Source organism: Rhagoletis pomonella, unplaced genomic scaffold, assembly GCF_013731165.1.
Source record: "Rhagoletis pomonella isolate Grant_MI unplaced genomic scaffold, Rhpom_1.0 Rhpom_scaffold_00004, whole genome shotgun sequence".
NCBI lineage: Eukaryota > Metazoa > Arthropoda > Insecta > Diptera > Tephritidae > Rhagoletis > Rhagoletis pomonella.
In genome coordinates, this window is record NW_023458558.1 from 22,150,485 (window position 1) to 22,162,845 (window position 12,361).

The 12,361-nt window shown below is 34.3% G+C and overlaps 1 protein-coding gene across 1 annotated transcript; it reads right to left on the minus strand.

The window, feature by feature from the left end:
* Nucleotides 1–10,762: 10,762 nt before the first annotated feature.
* On the minus strand, nt 10,763–12,163 carry LOC118738428 (attractin-like; the record flags this gene model as incomplete). Its single annotated transcript, XM_036469364.1, is given in 3 exon segments — nt 10,763–11,812; nt 11,889–11,970; nt 12,077–12,163. Coding segments are annotated over 3 exon segments (324 nt in total), but the record flags the coding sequence as incomplete, so codon positions are not given.
* Nucleotides 12,164–12,361: the final 198 nt, after the last annotated feature.

Here is a 12,361-nt window from a genome sequence, read left to right on the forward strand (position 1 = left end):
GCTGACTGCAATTATCTTTATTTTACTTTGCTTGTCACAAGCTATTATTTAGCTCTGCGACGGCAATTAAAAAAAAAATCCAATATAAAAGAGAAATAGACTTTCATTACAAACTGTTCAGAATATAACGGTGCGTATTCATAATAATAATAATAGATTGGCGCTTACACATATGTTAGTGTTTGGCCGAGCTTTTCCTCCGATTTGTGGTGTACGCCTTAATGTCACTTTCTTTAAATGTGTACTAATTCAATACTTATCAATTTAACCGAATTAAATTTTTCATAAACAAATGGGGCATTACAGCGTGACGGGTGTTACATTTTAACTCGTTTTTCTCAAACTTTAAGTATATTCTCTTTAACCATTAATTTGACAAATTTCAAACCTTTAGCACTTGAAGTCAGAATTAGACCGTTTCTGACAGAAACTCAACAGTTGACATCATTTGCGCAACAGCTAAGGAAAACAGTTGAGGCTTAGGAACGCGCCAATTATTTCCACGTTACTGTTTTCACCGTTTTAAAGAAAATCTATGTAATTAATTTTTTACACTTTGTCTTCGCTGGAATGACCCATATGTAGGTAGTAACCCGCTTCAAATATATTTTCGACAGTCAACTTTTTTAAACCTCTTTAGTGTAATATTTTATCAATTTAAATGAATAAAATTATTCAACCTAGTGACAAACCCCCTCAAAAATATTTTTGGCATTAAAGTTTCCTAACCCTTTTGATACCCATATTGCAATATTTAATCTATCTTATCAATTAAATTAAATTAAAGATTTCAAATAGGTGGCATCCCTCCACAGAAATATTTATTTTCAGTTGTAAACCGTCTTAAAACTCCGTCTTTTGACAGTCATCTTCTTCTTCTTATTTGGCGCTGCACAGCCTAAGTGATTTTGACCGAGTTCAACAAAGCACGCCAGTCGTTTGTCTATGTCCATGTCGTGGTAAAGCGCATCGTCCCATCGTCTGCGATACTCGTCTTCGCCTATGCGCAAATGTTCGTAAATCTATCGCAGAATCTTTCTCTCATACACCAACACGGGCATGAGGAGCGACTTATAGAGTGTGATTTTTATACGACTCGAGGGGACTTTACTTCTGAATTGCCATCTCAGTCCAAAGTAGCATTTTTTGGCAAGAGTTATTCTCCATTCGATTACAAGGGTGACATTATTATTGGTTTGAATGCTGGTTCCTAAATAAACAAAGTCGTGTATTTTTTCTAACTTGGTGTATCTTATAGCCCTGTTATGTATGGCGACTGATAGCCGATCGGCAACCGTATGTTAAAATGCGCATCACGTATGGCAACTGCCTACTGACTGTCGGCTACTAAGTCTGATAGCTCAATTTTCTGCTTCCCGCTCATGACGATTTTGTGATTTGTTTACATAAATTGTTAAGGACCCTGAAAAAAGTTGCCAATTTTTTAAAAATATTCATGTCAAAAAAGTAAATTCGGATGTTGTCTACGCTTTTCTGTATACTGAGAATAATTGCTATACATAATACAAAGTACGATAATGGATAGACCAGCAACTATACACTAGAGACTAGGGCCATTAGGTGAAACTTTTTATATAAACTTTTATTATAATTACTTTTACTATGCTGTTATTTGTGCTTAATAAAATAAAAAAGCTAGATTAAAAAAAAAACAAAAAATCTTCTTTTTTGAAGGTTACATTTTTTTGAACGAAAATAAAGTTTTTTTCCTTGAAACAGCTTAAAAAACATCTGGCAACACTGGGATCAACTGAGTTGACAATGGCTCTTTTGCCAGTTCGTCGCTTTTTCTTCGTAATAATGGGCAATTATCTTAATCTCAATTTGAATCTTAATTTTACTCTTAATTTTTTTTCTAATCGTGCCCAACCACCCCCGACATTCCCAGTCCGTCGTTTTTTCGTTTTATTGGATTTTGGAATTTGAGTGTAATATTTTATCAATATACTACACCAACCGGTGCACAGTGATATTTGGTCCCCAATTCGTGCAAATAAATCCAAAAATAAAGTATCGATTTTAGGGATTTATTCTCTTGGGTCCAAGAAAGGTCCCGACCTTTTGCATCTGTTTGTATGATTAGTGTGAAAATGTTAGTTGACGCAGCGCTCAGGAAAGTAAAAATGTAGTGCTAAAGTTTAAAAGAATCGATTTTAATTTTTTAAAATGGGTTTTTCTTCTATAGGTCAGTTCTATATAAGGTATAATTTTAAAATTTTCTAATATGCTCAACTGATTAGTATTTAATGAAATTTTCAAGTGAATTTTTTAATAAAAACAGTTTAAAGAAAAAGCCATAAGTCATTTTCTCCTGGTTTCACCAATAAAAAAATTATGTTTATTTTAAGATAATTGTATTTTAAACTATAATACTAAATATTAAATCCGACTGTGTCCAACCTTTTGTTTAAGACGCGATTTTGTACCATATAATATTGAAAATTTTTCTGAACATGATTTTTTAAAACATTTTTTTTCGACCAATATAGTGTAAGATACACGTAAACATGATTATATTATAATTCTATAGCATTTTTTTTTTTGGAATTTTAAAACAACCTAATATAACTACTATATATAATATATATATAATACTAAGTGAATTTAATAAATGTTTTTAACATTAAACACATTTCTTTTAATTTCAGGCGCCATATTGGATCGGCTATTTTGTATTTGGTTATTTTGATTTCAGATTTGATTTTAGCGAACTTTTTTAAATAATATAATAATAAGTCATTCTTATTATTATTTCTACCAAAATTATTATCTTTAAGATTTTAGGTGCCATATTGGACCGACCATTTGGTTTCTTGTTATTTTCCCCTCAGATTCGAATTCTGCGACCTCAAAAACCCCTGCAAACCTGATCTCATGTGAGTATACTATTTTTTTTTTAATTATGGGCACAAATTGGGTATCAAATATCACTGTGCATATATATTATATTATTTTATATATGTATTGGTACGGGGAAGGAAAACATCACTGCAAAGCTCGAAAACGGCTGTACTGATTTTTTTGAAATTTCGGACACCTACTACAGACTTTCCAAGGATGTTCCAAGGATTGTAAGTGTTTGAGGGGGTCTATGGGTAGTTTCAGTTCACAATTTGACCCGCCAGGTGAGTTTATCGAACCGCCGTGTTTTCCGACTGGCCCAATGGATGTGATTTACCAATATTACTCTGCGTTAAAGCTTCATTCGGAGACACCAGGATTGAGTTGTCCAAATGACCTCCGTTACAATCAACCACCAGAACTATTGCGCTCCTTGATAGAAAAATTAACTAATTTATATTTCAAATTCTTATTCGGTTAAACTACAAGGCTAAAGCATGCGTAACTAGTTTTTTGTACTCCACTATGTATGCTTTTGAGCTTAGTTGCTGTTTTTTTCAGAAGGTTTTCAAAGTTTATAGAAGATCATTCCACCTGAATTGCTTTAAGGCATAATTTTTTTTTTACTTGCACCGCATGCCAAATACATTCATATAGCTACATACATATGTATGTACTTATGCATGCGTATGTGCACACATAACCCTCTGAAATACCGTGAAATCAATGCCAAGCCATTTCAAATGAATATTTTTATAATGAATGAACTAATCTTTTTTTTGTTGTTTATTAACGAGACACCGTAATCGAATACAATCCGGTTTTTTTGCGTTAAGCTTCGTATGTAAATGAATAACGATCACGACAAAAAATCGAAAAATGGGAGGGGGGATGTAGTTTCGAGTTTGCACACGAAAAAAATGTGGTTTTCGAATTTGATATATGTAAATATGTAGGTATGTGGAGCTTAAACACTTAGCTGATAATTTACTAAAGCCATATTTTGGTGGAACTAACATACATGTATGTATGTATGTACAAACAAGTATAAAATATATACTATGGTCATATGTACACACTATATATGGAGACATGAATTATATACATATGTACATATGTACATTAGGGTGCTCATCGAAAACGTTTTTATTTGTGTATTTCAAGACGCTACCCCATAATTTTATTCGTTTTTATGAAAAATATTATTTCCTATTTCTGTCGATTTAGGTCAGAAAATACCAAGAAAATACGATGTAAATACGATACATAAATTCAAGGTTGTATTTAAGAAAAATGGCCTAACTTCGACACTTTTTATGCGAATGCAATAAATGAGGTACCACCAGTTTATTTGAAAATACATGTTATTTTAGGCAATTCTAAAAAACTCAAAAAAATAAGAGAAATATAATAAGAAATCCCCAACAAGCCAAGTCCGACAATAGGTTATTATGTACCATTTTGAAGGCCTATATATTTCCGCTTCTCAGATCATATTATATCTTTGAAATCGAATCAAAAATAGTCAAAAATCTACAAAATCGTATTTTCTGACCTAAATCGACAGGTCGCGATCTCTAAATAACACCTTTAAAAAATCTATAAAAATAGGTAGTAATATTTCTCATAAAAACGAATAACGAAAAACCTTTTCGATGGGCACCCTAATGTACATATGTAGATGAATACTGCGCTCATGCATATTTAAATAATAAACAAATTTTATTTGTTGTGTGATTTAACGCATTTTTGTGCCAAAAAGTGAAAACAAAGTTGTTTTTAAATAAAGAAGCATTTCTAAAGCCGAATCGATTAGCATAGCAGTGTGAAACGAATAAACACTTTCATTTTCAATAAACTTACCAAACCCCTCAAAATTAATACGGAATATATGCTGTTAAGCTGCGAAAAATCGAGGACTCAGGTTACCTGCATCGATTGAAAAGTGTCCGCAAGTAGTTCGATATAGAAGATCAGCACGAAAACATCAGCTACCAGGCCACTCATTTTCACAGGCGACTCTGTATTCAATCAATTACTAAAATTGAAATATCTTGCTTTCTTATTTATCTCTTCCCTTAATATTTATATCGAGTAAGAGTTTTTCTGAGTTCCTGCGTCATGATTGTCTCATTCCCTTTGGCTTACGCCAGTGAGCAGCAATCTGAGATTCCTCCCAACTCCTAAGCAGTTCTGCAGTATATCCTCTAGATCTTCCCCAGAAAGGCTGGCGACCATGCACTGTCGTTTGGGCTCCACGTCACGCGAGATAGTCAGCCCTTTCGTTGCCGTCAAACCCTTCATGCCCAGGGATCCACCACAGCGTAACTCTATTATGGCCTCCTAGGCTATTCAGAAGAGTTTTACAATTTTCCACAAGCTTCGATGTAGTTATAAATGATTCTAAGGCCCTTAGTGCTGCCTGACTATCCGACGTAATATTTATTCTGGCCCCGTTTGTACTTCTTCGAAGACATTCTCGAATACAGACTTCGATTGCGAAGACTTGCGCATGGTATATGGTTGGATATGAGCCCAACCTTGGTCCAAGCAAACCTGCCCCAGTACGACCGTCTTGCATCTTTGATCCATCGGTATACCATACTTGGGACCCTTTGTCAATCATAGATGATATCGTCCCTTTCAGGAATTCTGACCTTGTTAGGGCTTGTAAAAGGATAATTTTAGTAGCATGATATCTGTGAGCTTAATATCTGAATCATCCAGAAAAGGCTGGAGAACCACGAAGTGACCCCAAAGATCCCCACTCTTCATGTTGATTACATTGGCCACCCATAGGGCGCTCCAGCAGGACTCCTTTTCTATAAGGATAGATAGAGGAGGAATGCTTGTAATTATACCGAGGGCATCCGATTGACAGGTGCGCATAGCTCCTGTGATGGCTACACAGATCAAGCGGTGTAGCTTGCTCAAGGTGTGGCACATGCACTTGCTTGCTTTGCTTTTGGCCACCAGGCCAATGCCGCATATGTGACAACTGGTTTCACGACCGTTCTGAAAGACCAATACGTAAGTTTGGGTGATATTACCAAAGTTTTACCATGGAGTCTGGCAGACATAAAACGCCCTTGTAGCCTTATTGGTAACATTAAGAAGATGTGAGTTCCAATTGAGCCTTTTGTCCCGAGTTTCCTCTAGATACTTGGCCTCTTCTATGAACTCAATTTCTATCCCTGCCAAGGTGGGTTTAGTCAAATTGACTTTCCTTCTTTTGGTAAATGGGACAACGGTGGACTTCAGCGGGTTTATTGACAATACCTTTGAAGTACACCAGTCTTCCGTTAATCTGACCAACTGATGCCAATGGGAAATGGAAATGCCAAGTGAAGCCAAGTCCTTCTCCACGTGGTCTTTCCATCGCAGTGGCGGCCTCCCTCTTCCTCTGCTACCACCGGCGAGTTCCGAGTTGAATACTTTAAGAGCTGGAGTGTCGGAGGCCATTCGAACGACATGACCAAGCCAGCAGAGCCGCTGTATTTTAATTCGCTGCACTATATCTATGTCTTTGTACTCATAGTAGTAAATAAATAAAGTAAAGCTCGTTATCTAACAAAAAACATGTGTGTAAGTCAAAATTTCAAACTTTTTACAAAAATTAGCAAAATTCGACAGCTTTTTAATTAAATTTTCTAGAAACATTCTAAGTATGAGCTTTGTAGCCCATTCAATTTTATTATAAAGTGATTTTTGGCAACATTTTTGTGCAAGGTGTTGCTGATTTTCTGCATACAAAAAGAATTTCGAACATATTTTGTATGGAAGAAAATGCGTGAACACAAAATTGCCAAAAATCAATGATAAGTCCTTTATTATACTAAAATTAAAAAAAAAATACATACTCAAAAAAGTTCTATAAAATCTGATTAAACAGCTTCAAACTTTCATATAGGGATGTCAGTGGCAAAAATGCATCGATGTTTTTCTTTTATTCGAAGCATCGAAATGTACATCGATATTTTTCGATGCATCGATTTGCATAGGATTTTTCTGAATAATCAAAATATTTTGTCAGAAAATTTTACAAAATTTTAAATAAATTACTGCAACTGAGCTAATTATGTTTCTAACGGAACTTTTTGGAGCCGTTTCAATTGTTTGGTCAAAGTCACTTCGGTTTTTTTTGTACAATTGAAAAACTGGAACGACGGTACAATGTACTAGAGATGTGCGACTATTTACACATCGAGTGGAAAACTTACGATGTATCGAAGCAAAACATCGATATTTTCGATGTTTTTCCGACATCCCTACTTTGATGAACATTTGTTAAAATGTGTCGAATTTTTATAAATGTTATGCAACGTTTGAAATTCCGATATACAGGTTTAGTTTGGATAGTAGGCTAAATTGTCATAAAAAAATAAACATTTTTTAAAGAAAGAAAAATAGCCAAAACTTACTAAAATGTGTCTTCCCTATTTGCCTATTTCGATAACACATTTATGGCAGGATCTAATCGCTAGATATATTGGAGTTGCGAGGGAGGGTGTTTGTTATGTATTTACATATGTACTGTGCGATTAAGCAGACTGATCTAAAATATTTTGCTCAATTATTCCTGCTAAAGATCTATAAATTACTTACCCCTTTAAATGCAGCCGTTAGCATGGCGAATCCAGTCAGACCTTCCAATAAATACCTAACTGAACTTTTTTCGTTTATGCAGTAGTTGTGGGCCATAATTCTTAAACACATTATTCAAGGTGAATAATATTGCAGGTGTGTCCCTTAATGTACAAGTGAAACGTATTGTAGAGAATTCACCTAGGGCTTTGGCAGGTGTTGTATGAAGATCAGGGAACGAAAAATCGACTCCGTCTTAATCGATTGGTGATTAGAAGCAGGGCTTCGGGGCGAAGGGTTTTTTTCATCGCTCCGATCTAGCCGCGCTCCGGTATTTTATTTACCTCCAAACTCCGCTCTTAGCTCCGCTCCAGCTCCCAACAAACACCCTCCATTTATTTATTTACATATCGAACCCTAACCGAAAGAAAGTTGAAAAAAATGCCGCTTACCTGTTTTGGCGGTTAGGGCTCAACAAAAAGAGTTATGCGTTTTTTAATGACTTTTCAAGAGAGCAAAAAACTGATTCCTGGTGCCAAGAATTTGCAATGTATTAAAAAAATTATATTAAAAATGTGTAATTGATTTATGAAAAAAATAATAATTTTTTTTACCATTTACGACGTGATCAACATTTGCGCCGCTTTAAAGTACATAGCTGTTTTTATACACGATTTAAATTTGCTTTTGGCGCTATGGGATCGTATGCAATTTGTACATAATACTGCCGTTAGGCCTAGATGCAATAGTTGCGTTTCAAATGCTTCACGATTTGAAGGTGTTTTTACAGGAAGTCGTTCCAGGTGACCACCTTCCATATGGTATATTAATGGAGAGAAAACAGCTGTTCCTGCAAATCGTGAATATCGTGAAGCATCTGGAACGCAACTAATGTATAGAAGTTGAGGACTCGATTAGTCAACTGCCCTTTGCTCCTGTTATGTAATGAAAAATGGTCAGAAGCATTTTTATTGGAATTCTGTAATAAAAATTAATGCAAAGTGGTGAGTGGATACATATTTTGTAAAAACCATGATATTGCCAGAGATGCGAACTGTTTTTTTTGGTCAGCGTATTAACTTGACCCAATGCACTTTTTACTTTTGTTTGTTGTCGAATTTCATTTGCAAGCGATCAAATTAAATAGTAGAATCTATTTATATAATGTAAGTGGTATGTGCATACTAGGGATGTTAATATTTCCGCTTTTTTGCGATCCCGGGATAGAAAATTTTTTTAACCTGATAAAGTTAGAAGGATGAAATTCGAGGATGTTATCGAGTTTATATAAGTCCTTAACATATAATTTTTTCAAAAACAAATATTGCGAAATTTCAAGGATAAAATTTTAAAAGGACATTTTCAATACCTACTAGTACTTATGTACCAAAAAATGGAATCTGAATAAATTCTACAGAATTTCCTCATTACCTATACTTCTACTCTAAGCAACATTAACATTTCACTGAATTTTTTAAATCATTTTTGGATTACTGACGTCAAAGTGAAAAACTAAAAAAGCAATTTTACTATATTTTGCCCATGTTTTAGCGAATATATTAATTTTTGTGTGTAAAATTTATTATGTATAATGAGCTAGACATTTATAAAAAAATAATTATTATTAAATAAAGAAATGAGGTTTCTATTCTTGCCATCAGTGCAAATTGCAAATCCCGAGAATCCCGGGATTTTTCGCACCTAAAAAAGGCCGGCATCCTGGGATCCCGGGATTAACATTCCTAGAGTATGCATATGTATGTATGTATTTAGTTGGATTATAATTATTTTTTACATTGAAATCAAAGCGCACATCAGATTCGCCTGCGATCAAAAACAGCTATAAGCAAATAATCGTATACCCGTTTCTTTCAGAGTATTTCTAGTACTGCGGGCACATAGCTGGTTTTGGCCAGTTCTAAACCAAAAGATATATAAGAGAACGGCAAATGCAGTAATGTGGGCAATAGATAGTGTTAATAAAATATCCCATAAAAAAAAATTCACAAAAATCACACATCACTATTTTTGTTGGCGCAGCGACGAAATGTATTATGTATATACTTTTATGGGTGAACATACATATCGTAAAGCAGCGTATCAGCAAAATGCAGAACCGCGTATGTGAAGTTTTAGAAATCATTTACTAGAGTGTAAAAACACCCATACTTCAAAATGGTTCTCTTTTTTTATAAAGAAGTCGCACTTCTGGCTAGTATATTTCAACGACGAATGGATAAGGATTGAGCCAAGAGCTTGTGTGAGCAAATCCAATTTTTGGCAGCCAATGTCAGTTACGCGGTCTTGCAGAATGACGATACGCGGTTTTGTATTTTAAACGACGATATGTATGTACAGTTATTTATATGATCCTAATGTACTTTGTCCTGTAAATAAAATTACAGATACTAAGTGATGGTTTTTTATGACCGTTTAAATTCACGCGGCAATTATCCTTGACTGCTCGTGTATGTGCAATGAACAATATTGTAAAGTAAAATAAATATAATGAAAATTTAAAAATAAAAAAAATAAAAAAGCTAATGGTTTTTTTTAGCTCTTTGCTCTAGTTCCACTCCAGCTAAAATCCTTTCCTCCTTAGCTCCTTTCTCCTTTGCCCCGCTCCACTCCTTTGCCCTGATTCGGAGTCTTCGCTATCTCCATAATATTTGTCATTGAAGCCACCAATTGTGCAATGATCCTTTTTACTTGAATTTGTATGGAAAGGTTGTCCCAGCCACATTTTCTCCTTGTAGTAGCGATGCTGACGCTGTGATAATAGACAATTTGAATTTGAAGTAATTTTTGAGTAGCTGCTGAAAGCACAGTTAATCTAAGCTTCAAATACACTAAAACCCTCTCGATCATGTGCGCTATATTTGCATGTATGTATTCTGAATACGAGCCAAAACGAGCTTTTCAAAATATGTAAAAACCTGCTTTACCTACCATTGCCAGTACGATCGCAACAACTCACCAAATTATAACCGCAAAAATACATTTGAAACTATTGTGTGCGTCCTCACATACCTTGAAAGAGATGGCGATTGCACCTTCCAACCATATACTAGCGTTCCCACGGCAGTCGGGTATACGTAACCGGAACGGCACAGATTCATACATACATATATGGCCAAGGATTGTCACTCCTGTATCATTCGCCAGAACCTCTTTGGGGAATTTGTATGCTGTTACAACAACAACAACCTTCAATTATGAGTATCTTAGCAAAAATTTCAATGAGCATGTGGATGCTGCATTTTATGTAGACAATTTAATTTCAATTCTTAAACTGGATTAAAGCTTTTTAATAAACTTCGTTGGTGTTTTTTATATTTTTCGAAAATGTGTTGTGTATTCATAGATTTGTATCTCTTATATGCTAACAGAACATTACCTCATATCTGGTTTAAAAGTTTTATTCACGAACTATGCTAAAAATAACTAAATAAACATTTAAATAAGTGTTGTTTGTGTATGTATGTAAGTATATGACCATTTTCTATCGTATGTATTTGGTCAATTTTTAAATCGTCTTTAACACAGATAATAAAACACTACAGCATAGTTCATATTATTCACATTAGATATTTTACTTAGTTTTGTTAATTTTTACAGCTGATAGCGCACCTCGAAAATAAAAATAATAATAATGAAAACATACAAAAATAGGTTTATAAACATGACTTTGCATACAGCGAACTATATCTAGCAAACAATTGCGCCAAACTTAAATTGGTTTTTTGCTGTATGCACACATATATTAATGATTAAATAATGTCCCTCGTTTAAAATTTTTTTTTAATAATATTAATGTCTTTTTAGGCTGACATAAATTGTTTTTATAGATTTAAGCAATTAAAATTGTAACTACAATAAATAATTTTATGCACTAATATTTTACAATTACTATTACTAAAAGGTAAGTGTAATTATTATGTGAAGCAAATCAGTAACTATGCCTTAGTACCGAGTAATTTTAATAACATTATAATTATGTAAGTTGTATAAAGGCATTTCTAATGTTACTCCGCCGCGCTAACATACCACATACATATGTATGTATGGTTATGATCGATTGATTTAGATTTTCAAATGCAGAGTGTAAACATATATCCAAGTACTTGTTTCCGTATGTATGTACTTATAAAGGAAATACTTTTATAAACTTCGCTGTTAATTAATGTTACACTGAATACTCTTCACAATCATTATGTACAACTATCAGGATGCTGACTTTGTTTTCGTTTAGATTTTGGCTCTTTTGAGTGTTCGATAGATGGTCGCCGTGGATTGCCCAATGTTACGAGCGCACTGGCTACGGCCAAACCAGCCGACTGTCCGGCAGGCGCATGCTGCAAGCCACCTTCAGTTATGGGATTAATAATAAACATTAAACAATTAAAAATGAACAAATGAAATGTGTATATAAAATTACACACCTGTTGGTAAACGAACTAAAAGTGATAACACAGCAGCTCGATTGCCACTGCAGGGCTCCAGTGCTATAGGACTGGGGCAATCCTTATTTAATTTGAAAAAATATATATACATATTATTAGCATTTAAGCCAATAGTATAATGGCTACATATGTATATGAAAAAGATATTGGTTAAGGAATGTACATACCTTTTTACGTTTTTTGGTCAGATGAGTTACGCCCTCCATGGTATGTGTTAAATCAATAGAATCTCTATTTTCAATTTCCACTACAACCTGTCCATATAATTATAGATAAAACAAGACGAAATGATAGTTAAGTATATTCACACATATGTATGCATAAATATGTGTTGGGATTATGACTTATTTTAGATTTAAAGCAACCCATTGTGCCTTACTCTTCAGCCTTAGTGGTTAATGGGGATCAAGGGGACTGATACCAGCCATAATGGAAAGCAATGGCAAAGATAT